This window comes from Eupeodes corollae, chromosome 3 (genome assembly GCF_945859685.1).
Source record: "Eupeodes corollae chromosome 3, idEupCoro1.1, whole genome shotgun sequence".
Classification (NCBI taxonomy): Eukaryota; Metazoa; Arthropoda; class Insecta; order Diptera; family Syrphidae; genus Eupeodes; species Eupeodes corollae.
The window spans coordinates 2,470,230-2,484,542 of record NC_079149.1 but is presented as its reverse complement, the minus strand read 5'-3'; the positions used below and the strand labels follow the sequence as shown (position 1 = coordinate 2,484,542).

The 14,313-nt window shown below is 30.1% G+C and overlaps 1 protein-coding gene across 1 annotated transcript in view; it reads left to right on the top strand.

The window, feature by feature from the left end:
* Window positions 1-14,313, top strand: part of LOC129949789 (uncharacterized) — a 55,219-nt gene that overhangs the window by 28,024 nt on the left and 12,882 nt on the right. Inside the window, exon 2 of the mRNA XM_056061438.1 lies at window positions 9,972-10,713. Coding sequence (XP_055917413.1) covers window positions 9,972-10,713 — 742 coding nt within the window. The remainder of the gene's footprint in view (window positions 1-9,971; window positions 10,714-14,313) is intronic.

The window sequence follows — 14,313 nt, the reverse complement described above, 5'->3', positions numbered from 1 at the left end:
TTGTTGCATAAATCATTAGTTTTGTAATAGGTACTTAATAGAAATAATTCTTAATTTACTGGACTTATAATTGAATATTGAATTTCTATTAAGTAAAGGAGTATCTCGTTGGTAAAACCAATATTAACTTTAAGAATTCATAAGCGTTAAAAGATATTAATTTGTTTGGTGTTGAATAGTAATTAAATAACGGATATGTCACAACAATTAGTTTTTTTTAAAGTTAAACTCAGTGCTTTTTTGAATAAGAATCAATACAAAAACGCTGAATTAATATAAAGTTTTAACTTAAAATATAATAGTTTTCACATACATATTTCATCTTGTTCAGGGAAAAATTAAGAGCAAATACTAGATTCATAAAATTCAGTTCAAAAATAAAAACTACCAACAATATTCTGCATATGATGCAAAAATTTGATTTCAAAATCTATTTTTGTTAATGAGATTTTTAGTCAAAAACCAATTTTAGTAGCATTTCTTAAAATTTTGTATTTTTTATATAATCAAATACATATTGTTTTTTTTTTCTAAAAAATTGAAGTCAATACCTTCATTTATTCACAAGATATCGAGAATCGAATGTCATTTTTTTTTACCAAATTTGCGTTCTATTTTTGTAGAATTTAATTTATATGAAAAAAAAAACTAACTGCTGGATTTTTATAAAAAAATTTACTGAATGTCAAAAACAATATTTTCTATAAGATAAAAGTAGTTTGAAACCCATATCTACAAACTTTGAGAAAATATTTCCGTCGAAATTTTTACCAACTAATTTTTTTAAATTTTTTTTGTATGTTTAGTAAAAAAAATTGCCAATTCGATTTTTCTCAACGTTTTATGCGATGTCAAAAACGCTAATCTTTGTTGCATAAAATTATTTTGAAAATGATTTTTGTTCGTAAGATGTAAGAGATGACAATACCGTTAATTGACAGTTTTTGAATAGTTTGCTATCACGTCACAAATTATAATATAAAATGTAATTAAAGTCCTTATTGCGTTATTAGCTCGTAAGATATTTTGGTTACCCAAAATTTGCACTTTTTTAAATTGTTATGGTAAATAACCACCAAGTCAATTTTTGTTGAGAGTCCTTACTGCATCTTTCTGCATTATTATCTGTGAAACAAATTGTATTTTAAGTCGATATCTCCACTGGTTCTTGAGATATGGAAGACAAAAAAAGCTTCCCGAACATACGGACGTACAAACTTACAAACTTACGTATACACTGACATGTCACACAGACCTTTTATTTAGACCTTGAAACGTCGAGAAATGTCAAAATTTTCAATTCAAAAAATTGGACCGATTACAATAGCTTCCTTAGGAAAGTTTAATATATGAAATTATTATAATAATCGGTCCAAATTTTTAATTCAAATTGACAGTTTTTTGATAAAAAGACAATAACCCATAAAAGAAAACCACTAAAAAATGATTTTCGACGCATATTAAGTACAGAGAAAGACAATGAATTTTACAAAAATTAAGGTATTTTCAAAAATATTACTAAATTAACTTAATGTTTTGTTATAAAACAGCTTTAACTTCAATTTTTGATTACATGGTTTTTGAAGTTATTCAAATGATAATTCAGCTTGCAATAAATATCATTTGGAAATTTTAAAGGCCACAAAAGGAACTGTCCAGTTTAACTGCCTTTTTTGTAAATTGATCGAATTGAGAGTTCTTTGTGTTTGACCTATATTGTTTTCATCAGAACTTAGGAAATATATCTTTTATATTCTGAACATAAGACGTTACTTAAGTTTACACGGATTAGATGTCTTTTATGTTTTGCAAAATTTATTCTTGCATTTGTTTCTTCTAAAAACACTGACAATCTTAATACTTAATAAATCGAAACATAATTTATTTTATTCAACACAAAACCAATATTACGTCAGAATCACAAACAAAAACGCCGATTATTGAATCCGTGACTAGGCTGCGGAGGGAATCAAATGCAAATTTTAAAATATAGTACTTTAATTTTCTAATATAGTACACATTTCAAAACACAACTCCGAATTCACCTCCAATTTATTAATCGGATTCTGTAATCGGCATAGCTCTATTTTTAAATTATTACTACGAATTTGTTGTTCCATTTTAAATAAAGTGATTAGTTAAATTATAAAGCTTACAACGCAAAAATGTTTTGTTTTTAACAGTGCTATTAATGGTTGTAAACAAAGAAAACCTCTGTTTCTATTATTTTGTCCATCACTGTATGCGACTATATATGTATAGTTATACAACCCAGGTGTTTATTAAAATAATTAAAATTGTATGAAAGTTTCTTTGTTCTGAGACAGTATTTACCTTTTTCAACGAAGTTTGCTTCTTTCTTATCGTTAATTGTGCAAACATAAGTTAAAATTTGTTTTAACTTATGATGGTTGATAAGAAACTTTTAGAAATAAGAAAAAGTGAAAGTGGAAAACATTTTTCGTAATTAAAAGTCAATTTCCAAAAGTTTTATTTGAAAGCATTAAGTATAATTCAGCAAGTATTGTTATTTTTTCGTACTATCAAAACTGATAATTTGTGCATTAGTTGCGCAGATTTCAAAAATAATCTGACATTCCTGTATAATTATCATCTAGAAAAAATAATTAGTTGTATTAAGATTAGAACTTTCGTTACTAGATTAAGTTTTTTTTGGTTTGTGTTTTAAAAGAACCTCTTGATCAATGTACTTTTTCTTAAAACGATAACCAAACTGATAAGCTTCACTGTTAAGTCACACAAGTTGTACGATTCTTTGTTCATTTGTTTAAAGTTAAAAACTAATAGTGTAATATCAACTTTACACTATTAGTAAATTCCATTACGAAGCAAGAATTCGTTTTGGGTAATCTGACAATTAAATTTGTTTTAAATAATTAGAAAAACACTACAAAAAAGATGCATACGCCGTCAACTCAAAGCATTTTGTAAGCATTGCATGCTTCATTAGTCGGGGAAAAAAAAGCAATATTATCACCAATATTCTAATCGTAGTCGTTTAAAAATATTATGATGAGATGTATCTTGAATTTTCTTCTATAATTAATATCTCTATAGCCAATGAAGGACTAGAAGAGAAAAATTTAATATTCGGAACACATAAAATATAAATTTTATGGGAGAGCTGTATAATAGCTTCCGCGAAAAATATCTCAATAATTTCTTAGATAAGAATACATAGTAAGGCAGCGGAAAAGTTTTATTTAGAAATACTTTTATGTACATATGTATATTCGCGAATGTAACTAATTTTATTTGTATTTTTTATTTCAAATTAGTTATAAATGTTTATTCAAATCTATAGGAGTTATGTTTCTTGATCTAGAGTTTCAATTTCTTTGGGGGTGACATCAGTTTTTTGTTAATATATTCAAATGAAATACATACATATTTAAGGAAAATCTCAACAAAAAAAATCAAATAAAATACTAGGTTTCCCCAAACTCACTCACTTGCTGTTATTTGAAGAACTATTTTATTCGCTTAAAAAAAGACTATTTACATAGGGTGTTTTTTTTTTAATAACTTGAGACAAACAAATTAGTCCAGTCAATACAAAATCCAACAGTTTTAAAACTTGGCACCCTTACTGAGGCATGTCTGGTGATGACCCAAAAAAAGTCCCCAAGAATCCAACGCGACGGGAGCTCTCTAGCGGCAGTTAAAAGTTTTGTTCCACAAAATTAAAGCTTATTAATTTCCATGAATTTTTTCGTATCTCTCATAGAATTGTATTGTATTGTATTTATTATTTCATTTTGGTAGGTTTACAATGCTTACAATTATAATTTAAGTAGAAGACGTTAAAGATAAACATAGCATTTACCTCAATAAAATAATATTAACAGGTACCTACTAAGGCAAACTATAATAAGCAGCTAATTATATTATATAAAAAAAATTAAGAATAATTTAAAACAAAAATTTATTAATTAAGTGATTTTAGTAGTTACCTGCAAAATAACAACAAAAATATATATAATAAAGAATATAAACATAGTGCTCTTCCGAATAACCATAGTTTTCTATGTAACCCTAACAAACCAAATTATGAGACACTCTTTAGCTTAGCTTACAGATAGAGCTAGTGGTGAATGTTCATCTTGACAAAAGAAAGAAATGAGTTTTTTTTTATTAATTTACTAGAGATAATAAGCTTTCATTTTGTACTTGATCGTTACCAAACAGCCATGACCTTACATTTTGTAGGAAAATGGACAGTACTCTAAGATTTCTTATTGAGAAAGGCAATTTATTAAAAACTGAAGGTGCTACTATTGTGAAGAATCTGCGAAAGTGAATTTTATTATAAGAGCGAGATAGATACTAAATTCATAAAATTAACTCTTATTAAATTGTATCGAGCATTTTTTCTTATTGATAAATATCCACTTCTAATACAAAACACCCTCAAGACTTTGAAATAGTATAGATGTCTTAGAGGAAGAATTTTTTAACTCCTGAAATAAATTTAAAATATTATGAAAGCGATTTTTTTGACAAATAATTCTTATTACATGTTTTTGAAGAACAAGAAGCGGATTCCATACTGAATTTTAGAGTGAACAATACCAAAGTAGATCATAATAAGTATTTTTCTCGAGCAGTATAAACCAAGTGCATAAAACTGTCTAGAGCAACATAGTAAATAATTCTTTAACGATAATGTATGTTCGGACAAATTAATTTTACTATGAAGTATGACACCGAGGTATTTAAAGGTATTCACAAATTCAACCTAAAAGCAATGAATTGAACAGGGCTCCCTTGAGACAAAACTATTAGATTCATTTACACTGAATTTAAATTTTTGGCAATCTGAGGAATGATAAAATATATCGCAATCAACTAAGTTAGAAGATCCTGACAAACTAAAGGACATTAGTTTTGTTTTATTGCTTAATACCATTTTATTAACTGCAAACCAGCGTCTTAAGATATCCAAGTCTGAGTTAATGTCAGAAATTAAATTAACCAGTGAACTGCAGCCATATGAAAAGGCCTTTCATTGAAAATAGAATTAATAAAGATCAGAAAAAGCAAGGGACCCAAAACCGAACCTTGGGGAACACCAATACTAATTTTACACAAACTACTTAAACTACCATTTATCTTCACTAATTGCTTTCTATTGGATAAATAATAATCTAGCCAATTATAAATAAATCAACGCATTCCTACACTTTTTAATTTTCTCAAGAGAATATTATGATCAACTAAATCAAAAGCTTTAGTTAAATCAATGAAGAGTCCAGCTGTAAACAAATTCTTGTTAATTTTTTCATAAATTTCACTGCAAAATTTTTAATAACGCATCTTCAGATGATTTATGGGCTCTAAAACCAAATTGAGATTCACTAAAAAAAATATTTTTATCAAGAAACTTCAAAATTCTTTTCTTGATTGCTTTTTCAAAAATTTTAGAACAAACAGCTAATAGTAAAATAGGCCTATAATTATTCATAATGCAAGAGTTTGATTTTTTGTGTAGAGGAATGACTTCAGCAATCTTGAGAGCGCTTGGAAAAACACCACCGTACACATTTTTGTTGAAAATATGTGAAAGTACATCCACAATATTGTTAGCAATTTGTTTAAAGGTAAATCTAGAACAATTATCGTTAGTCACAGTACTTGATTTATAAAATAAATCTAGCGGCAATGAAGAGAAGAATACGTTTTTTTTTTGGTTTTTCGGGTTTATCTTGAAAACTATTTGTCGTATCAAAAAATAATATTTTAAAAAATTAAATTAAAATTTTTTAAGAAATATGATATTAATTTGTTTGTACTTAAAACGATTTTTTTATTTACTATTTAATTTTCTATTAATTTTATGTGCCACCAGCGTATGAATCGCATCAAACTGTCAAATTTAATTTATGAAATAATGATAGATCTATGATGTTTTATGATTTTATATTTCCAATTGTTCTATAATTTAGGAAATTTGTTCTGGCGTTTAATGATTTACTATAAATCCTAAAGAACAGTTCGATATTCTCAACTGCCAAACCGTAAAAAACAACCATCAAAACCATCTCATGTAGCTAAAATAAAAAAAAACACCCTTTTAAATACGAAACCTATCCTTTGGGGAAATTTATTGAGCAAGGTCAATCACATGATTTCTTTTTTCTTCCATCAAAAGTCATCCCTTCTATTTTGGTTATGCAATCCCCAACATATTCGTATATACACATGAATGGCGGTAAGGTTAAGTTTTGAAATCAATTTAGTTTTTTGTTCGGTTTTTTTTTTATGGATGAATTCGATAAGCAGTAAATGACAGTTGATTTTATCTACACAAACAAAATAAACATCATAATGCTTTTATAGTTCCGAGTAGATTAGTTTTTTAAGGCTTTTATATTCTTGGATAGAATTAAAGAATTTTAATTAAAACAATTCTCTTCTAATCTTCTCAACAATAAAACAATTTTGCCAAATTCCCAAGAATTAAGTAAAAAATCGGTTAAATCGAGACTTAGAAAATTGTATCGCAAGTAACCTTATTTTTGACTCTTAAGAAGTGTGTTAAAAGGAGGAGAGTTGGTATAGCCGGTAAGTGTGTAGTTTTTATGTAAAAACAGAAAAAAGGACACAATCCGATTTCCTAAAAGAAACCAACAATTTATACCACCAGGAAAAAAAACAAACGACTTGGTATCAAATCCTTCAAAGTCGTCCTCTCATAGAAAGAAAAAACAAAACATAGATAGTTTCATTCCAATTCTTTCTCACGTAAAATTTAAGTATTCGTTCAAAGTGACAATAGAACGAAAAAAGGAAAGGAAGTATCTAAACATGTTTTGTTCTTTCTAATTTGTTGTTCTGTTAGATTCTCCATAGACAATTTATCCATTAACAAATATATATAAATCTATAATTTGAAGAAAAAGTAGGGCGTCTCCTTGTTGTTGTCGACATTGGACTTTGAAATCAAAGGAACATGGTTAAGGCCGAAACGTTCTTCTAATATTCTCCATCAGCACAGAGCCTCGAGAAGAGAACGAGTAAAGTATAGTTTTGTTATTCATGGAATGATTGATGAAAAATCCTTGAATGTTTTAAATTTCAAACAAATCAATTCAAAGCCCAAGAGAGGGTGGTGCTGGTGGTGGAACAAGATAAAATTAAAAACTTTCAGCATACTGAATATTCATACCTCATAGTCAAGTCATACACCATGATGGTACTGTACCATATACTATTTTATACTATATACTCGCTACTTGCTAGTTTCTGCTTCTGCTGCTATTGCTATTGCTGCATGGAATGCCATAACAGAACACTTTATTCAAAAAATTAATTAAAATTCCTGCAGAAGTAGAACACACAGAATTCTGTGGGAAGATGTATCTGCAGTACGACAAATGCTTATACAGCTTGTATTTTCTATAGTCTAGGACCTAGGTGTGTTTTTCTTTTTTTTAATGTTTTTATTCTTTAAGTTGCATTTTAAAAATATTGAAGGTAATATCGCTTGAATTTATTTTTCATTTTATTGAAAGAAGTATGCAGGTAACTTTGGTTTGGAGAAGAGTCATTGAGAGGACCTTTGTATAGGGAGATGAAAATTCATTTCCATTAAAATGAATTATGTATTAACTTATACTTTCGATGAAAGTGTTTTTAATCTGTGAGGGATAGAATATTTCAGATTTGACAATTGACACCCTCTTCTGAAAAGAAATCAAAAGCTGAACAGATCTGTGTATATCTGGAACTGTAACCTTCTGACAAGTGGCTTCAAAAATTATGTCAAACTCGTATTTTTATTTGAGTTAAGTGTGATTATTTATGCATTGACGATTTGTAAAAATGTTGAAGCCATTTAAGTAAATTACTAAATTAAAAAAGATGTATCCTTTTACATTTTACTAGTTTAAATAACAAAATGGCTACTTTTTGGCTATCATTTGATTTCTTAGTTTCTGACACTTCCAGAATAGGTCCGTTCTCCTTCTCCGGATTTGGGTTTGTTTTTTTTTTTTTGTCACGAACTGTCATTAATAAGACGTGTTCAGTTTTGATAAAATCAATTTAGTAATTTAAATAGCTTTTAAAACTTTGAAACTGATATCAATCAGTGGATATGATTAATATCAGATTACTTTCCTTATTCATCCATCATCAAACAATATCTTTTTCTTTTGATGTTTATAATTTGACAAAACGATTTGCACCTCATATTTTGTCTCTTATCTAGACGAGCAATAGAAAGCAGTCTCATGTTTTTATTTGTCGTTAGAAAATACTTAACAAACAACCGATTTGCAAAGCTAAGTGTATACTTATCAAACTGCTTAAAAAGTGCAATCAATTTACGGTGGTAAACGCTGGGAGCACTTTTCGCTCGCGACAATATTCTAAATTGAAAAGTGTGATATGAAAAAAAGCTCATTTATTTTCTGAATAATATTCAGACACATATAATGTGAGTATAGAATGATGAGAAAAATAAAACTACCCGTGTCTCTTGGCGCCGTTTATCTACAATTGTTAACCGCGCGCACTATGAGCTGGGGGACATATAGAAACCATTATTATGATGACTGTCAACTGGCAAGCAAGGTGAAGGCTCCCGTTGGCAAACTACATAGTAGACTTTTTTTAAACTTTTGTCACTACACGCGATTTGTGCGCTTTAATTAGAAAAGAAAGGTGAATGACAATGAGTTTAAAAGTGTGATAGGGGTGTTGGGTTGAAATCTTACGTTATACGGCGGTCGGTGGCGCCGCGCCGGCACAAACTTTGAACTGATGATGGTGCAATATGAAATGCAAAATGTCACCACATCACCACAGTGAATGACAGTTAAAGGGTTCAGTGATAATGGAATACTGAAGCTTTCTCATGGGTTTGATATTTAAGTAATTTGATATGTTCTTCTTCAAAAATGTGTGACAATAACAAAGGATATTAAAATTTTATATATAATGTATGAATTTTCTGACTAATGAAATATACAGAAGTCACCACTCCAAAAGTGCTGACATGCTTTTTAACAAAAAATACTGTTTTAATAGGGAATTAATATGCAATTCGTTATTTATTAAAAGTTTTCGTCTTTTGAATAATAAATGTAAAAACCAATAAAGCACTTTTATTTCTCACAGAACAATATTTTGGGATTTCTCCTTCCTAATTGCCAATCAACAACACCATTTAGCCTTAATTAGCTTGAGTTATTAGAATCTAATAGTGAAATACTTTTAACCAGTAATCAATAAAGCAGTAAACTGCTAATCTTAACATAATATTGTTTAAAATGTTATAACAAAAATTGTAAACAATAAATTATTAAGGGCTTACCAATTTATTATTTAGTAATTTTCTGCTTTCTATTTTAAAATTTTAATCATTTATCATAACTTATAAAATACTAATTCACTTTTAATAAAAACGGTTCACGGAACACGTCTTAACAGTGACAGCTTGTAAACGAACCTTAACCTAGGAAGGGACTTGTTTATTTAAAATGTTGGTTATAATTTAATACTAGAGCAAATTTTAAAGAAGACTATAAATATCATAAAAACCTTTCCAAGTAAAAATGAGGAAATTATGTTTGTACTCGAGGAACCCATCATTTTCTTCTTTAGCAGGGTCTGATTCATGATGATTCAATGATTCATTCTTTTACAAACTTGTATCAGTATTCAAAGATTTAACTTAGATAAGGTTTTACGTGCGTTAAGCTTCTCTGAGTCATTTGTCAGTGCTTGCAAATGTAATAAAAACTCTAATCTTTATTATTTTATTTTTTGGCAATGAACGGTTTTGTTTTTCTTTGATAACGATCAGCCTAGAGTTTCCCTGAGCTTTATTTGAACACCATGATTTACTTACAAGACTTATTTATGCAAAGAATATCTCAACTGTATATATTTTTGTTCTTATATATTCTTCACTTTATTTATAACTTAAATGTTTGTTTTTTTAGGAAAATCTGCGTGCAACGGAAGCGAAAAAATTCGACATTGAACCAAAATATCTTGCCATTTTGGGATTCAGTAATCTTCCAACATCACCATCACAAACACTATATCCTGGACAAACCCAGCATCAGTCATCACAGCCATTTACAACAAATGCCACTCAGTTCAATGGCACAAAAGCAAACTTTACTATTGTTACATATGTTCAAGAAGGTCAGGCACCGTCCGCCATTCTGCTATCACAAAATATAGCAGCAAAATTTCCAAATGAATATCTGCTCATCTATGATCTCGGTTTGTCCGAAGATGATTCTAGGGCTCTATCAGCATTTTGTAATAGCTCGAAGTGTTCAGTAATAAATTATGACCTCTCTGTTTTTCCATCATACGTGACGGATCAACGGATGCATGCATATCGTCCCATTGTGATAAAGGACGCATTGATGCGTTCGAAAAATATCCTCTTTGCCGAAAATTACATTCGGATTCGTGGAAATAGTCGAGATCTCTATGACCTGCGTGCAAAGGCTGGACCTGGTGTATTGGGATGGACAACACCAAAGGCTGTGTCCACACGGACGCATCCAAAAATGTTTGATTACTTCCAAACAGACGCAGAAGATTTTATATTTTTGCGGATGGTTGAATTGGATAAGGTATTTTTTGCTGATACACCGTTGGTGGAAGAGAAAATTCTACTGCCATGGATAAAGTGTGCTTTGACACTTGAATGCATCGATCCCATAGGTAAGTTAAAAAATACTTTAGAATAATTTTATTTCATAGACTCTTATAGCTTCTTACCTTGAGGAATTACATTTAATACTTACATCAATGGAACAATATCTGAATTAAAATATCAATCGTCGTATTTAAAAGTTGAAAAAGTTCTCATAAGTCAACCCTACAAAACGCGATGATAGATGAGACTTTAATGCCTCGTTTGCGCGAACAGATTTCATTTTATACCATATATTTTTCAAACTTAATATATGCATAGATATGATTGTCAGAACTTAGGGGCCGACCTTGTTGTGTATCGATTCCCCAACTTGCATGGTTGTTAAGTTCAAAAATTGTTTTAAAAAAATAAATGTATGTAAATTCCCATTTACGGAATTTTATTTAATTTTTATAAATTCTATGGCGCAAACATTTCAAAGAGCCTATTGTTAAGGGTTTAATTTGCTTAATATTTAGCATTTTATTTATTCCATTTAAGGGTGTCCAAAATGTCGAACCTTTACTAACTTTTAAATTGCTTATCCAAACATGTCTAAAAAGTGACAGTTCGTGAAAACAAACAAAGCAAAAACGCTTAAACAGACCTTTTTATTGGAATTCCCAACTGTTGACTGAACCATTCCAACTTCTTTTTTAATAATAAAATTTTCATCTCAGCTGCTAATCGTTGACGTTTTCTCACCATGACTAAACCATTTTAAGTGAACAACCAGCTTTCTTGCGACATTAATTTCTCTCTTGGTGTAAATAAATCTGCAATAAATTGCGACCATATGATGACATTTATTGGAAAAGAAATTGAAAGAATTCATATGACATTGTAAATGCGACTGCAAGAAACTTCTGCAAGACTTCCGAGAGTTGACTTGCAAATAAAAACGCTGCCTTATAAAAACAATTGTACAGATGTCATATTGATTTAGATTTGCTAAAAGTTAAAGTAGCCATCCGTTGCGAATTTTTCGGAGATATCATGATGTTAATATCGTTTAAAATTAAGTAAATCATCTCTAAAGCTTGGTAAATTGATAAAAATGGCTTTAACATTTTACGAAATCGTTTGAAATTTTACACCTGTCATTAAATCAAGTGTTCCTCATCTCGATTTTAACGCTTTCATTCTTCAAAAATATTAGACCTGTTTATATTTTAGAGTTTTTTTTCAAATGAAGAACCTCTGCCAAACCAAGTCGAGTTTTAAGCGTAATTAGTTTTGATGTAAAACTATAAGGCACAAATGTTCTTATTAATTCTTCTTAATCTCTTTTGTAACTTTCATTGCCAACTAATTGTGATAGCTTTCAAACATGGTTAAAGTTTTTTTCAGTTCTCTTGGACTATATACTTATCATATTTCTGAACACGCTTAATTCTAAAAATCAGCAATGATGTTTGAATGAGTGTGTACAAGTAAATTTTATCATAACTTTCTACGGAAAAGCACTGGGATAAATTAACTAATGTGTACATATATATTCCTTAAATCTCTGAAATGTTTTTATTCTCTAAAATATAAACAAGATTTCTGATAAAAATGTCTCACTCTTGTTTTCAAAACTACAAATTTTAATTTTCAATCATTCTCTATCACACAACTTAAATACTTAGAAAATAAATAAACGGTGATTTTTTAAGAGCTTGAGAACTTTTTTAAAAAAAAAAAAACGTATAAAATTTGCAAAATCTCATCGATTCTTTATTTGAAACGTTAGATTGGTCCATGACATTTACTTTTTGAAGATAATTTCATTTAAATGTTGACCGCGGCTGCGTCTTAGGTGGTCCATTCGGAAAGTCCAATTTTGGGTAACTTTTTCGAGCATTTCGGCCGGAATAGCCCGAATTTCTTCGGAAATGTTGTCTTCCAAAGCTGGAATAGTTGCTGGCTTATTTGTGTAGACTTTAGACTTGACGTAGCCCCACAAAAAATAGTCTAAAGGCGTCAAATCGCATGATCTTGGTGGCCAACTTACCGGTCCATTCCTTGAGATGAATTGTTCTCCGAAGTTTTCCCTCAAAATGGCCATAGAATCGCGAGCTGTGTGGCATGTAGCGCCATCTTGTTGAAACCACATGTCAACCAAGTTCAGTTCTTCCATTTTTGGCAACAAAAAGTTTGTTAGCATTGAACGATAGCGATCGCCATTCACCGTAACGTTGCGTCCAACAGCATCTTTGAAAAAATACGGTCCAATGATTCCACCAGCGTACAAACCACACCAAACAGTGCATTTTTCGGGATGCATGGGCAGTTCTTGAACGGCTTCTTGTTGCTCTTCACTCCAAATGCGGCAATTTTGCTTATTTACGTAGCCATTCAACCAGAAATGAGCCTCATCTCTGAACAAAATTTGTCGATAAAAAAGCGGATTTTCTGCCAACTTTTCTAGGGCCCATTCACTGAAAATTCGACGTTGTGGCAGATCGTTCGGCTTCAGTTCTTGTACGAGCTGTATTTTATACGGTTTTACACCAAGATCTTTGCGTAAAATCTTCCATGTGGTCGAATAACACAAACCCAATTGCTGCGAACGGCGACGAATCGACATTTCACGGTCTTCAGCAACACTCTCAGAAACAGACGCAATATTCTCTTCTGTACGCACTGTACGCATTCGTGTGGTTGGTTTAATGTCCAATAAAGTAAACTGAGTGCGAAACTTGGTCACAATCGCATTAATTGTTTGCTCACTTGTTCGATTATGTAGACCATAAATCGGACGTAAAGGGCGAAACACATTTCGAACCGAACACTTGGTAATAAAATTCAATGATTTGCAAGCGTTGCTCGTTAGTAAGTCTATTCATGATGAAATGTCAAAGCATACTGAGCATCTTTCTCTTTGACACCATGTCTGAAATCCCGCGTGATCTGTCAAATACTAATGCATGAAAATCCTAACCTCAAAAAAATCACCCTTTAGAAAGCGTACTTGACAGTAGCCGACTTATTCTGTTTATACTTAATTCTCTTACACTGACATTTAGACCTAAAATGTTATCAGAAATATAAACTCTTCAATGCTATCCAATTTGCGAAAACTATTTTCCATACCAAATTTGACAATTCAATTCCCAAAAAATAAATGTATTAAAATTAAAAACTTATCTGATATTTTACGACGTTTCATGAAAACCCTTTTTGTAATATAACGTTAAATTGAGTATATCTTCGTATTTAATGATAACTTATATTGTATTTATTTAATAAATGAAAAATAAAGTTTTGACAGCTACAAATTAAATTTTGAACTCTTTCTTACAATAATTTTTTTAACAAACAAACCCAACCCATTTGTCAAACTTATAACGTTTTTAATTAATTAGTCAACCCCGACAGTAGCTGAAAGCTTCACTAGCAAGAAGTTAACTTTCAACATGAGTATAGCATCTTCCTCGGTGCATTAAAGATGAATCCAATTTCACATTAATTTATGAGTTATGCGATGTATTTGTTGCACTTGCACTTAATTTTCATTTTCGAGAAGAAAAATACGTACAAATAACAATATTCAAAAAATAAAATAATAACTTGGATTTGCTTGCGTGATTTTCAGATGAATTTGCAATTTATTTGATTGACGACTATTGAGCAAACAAAAT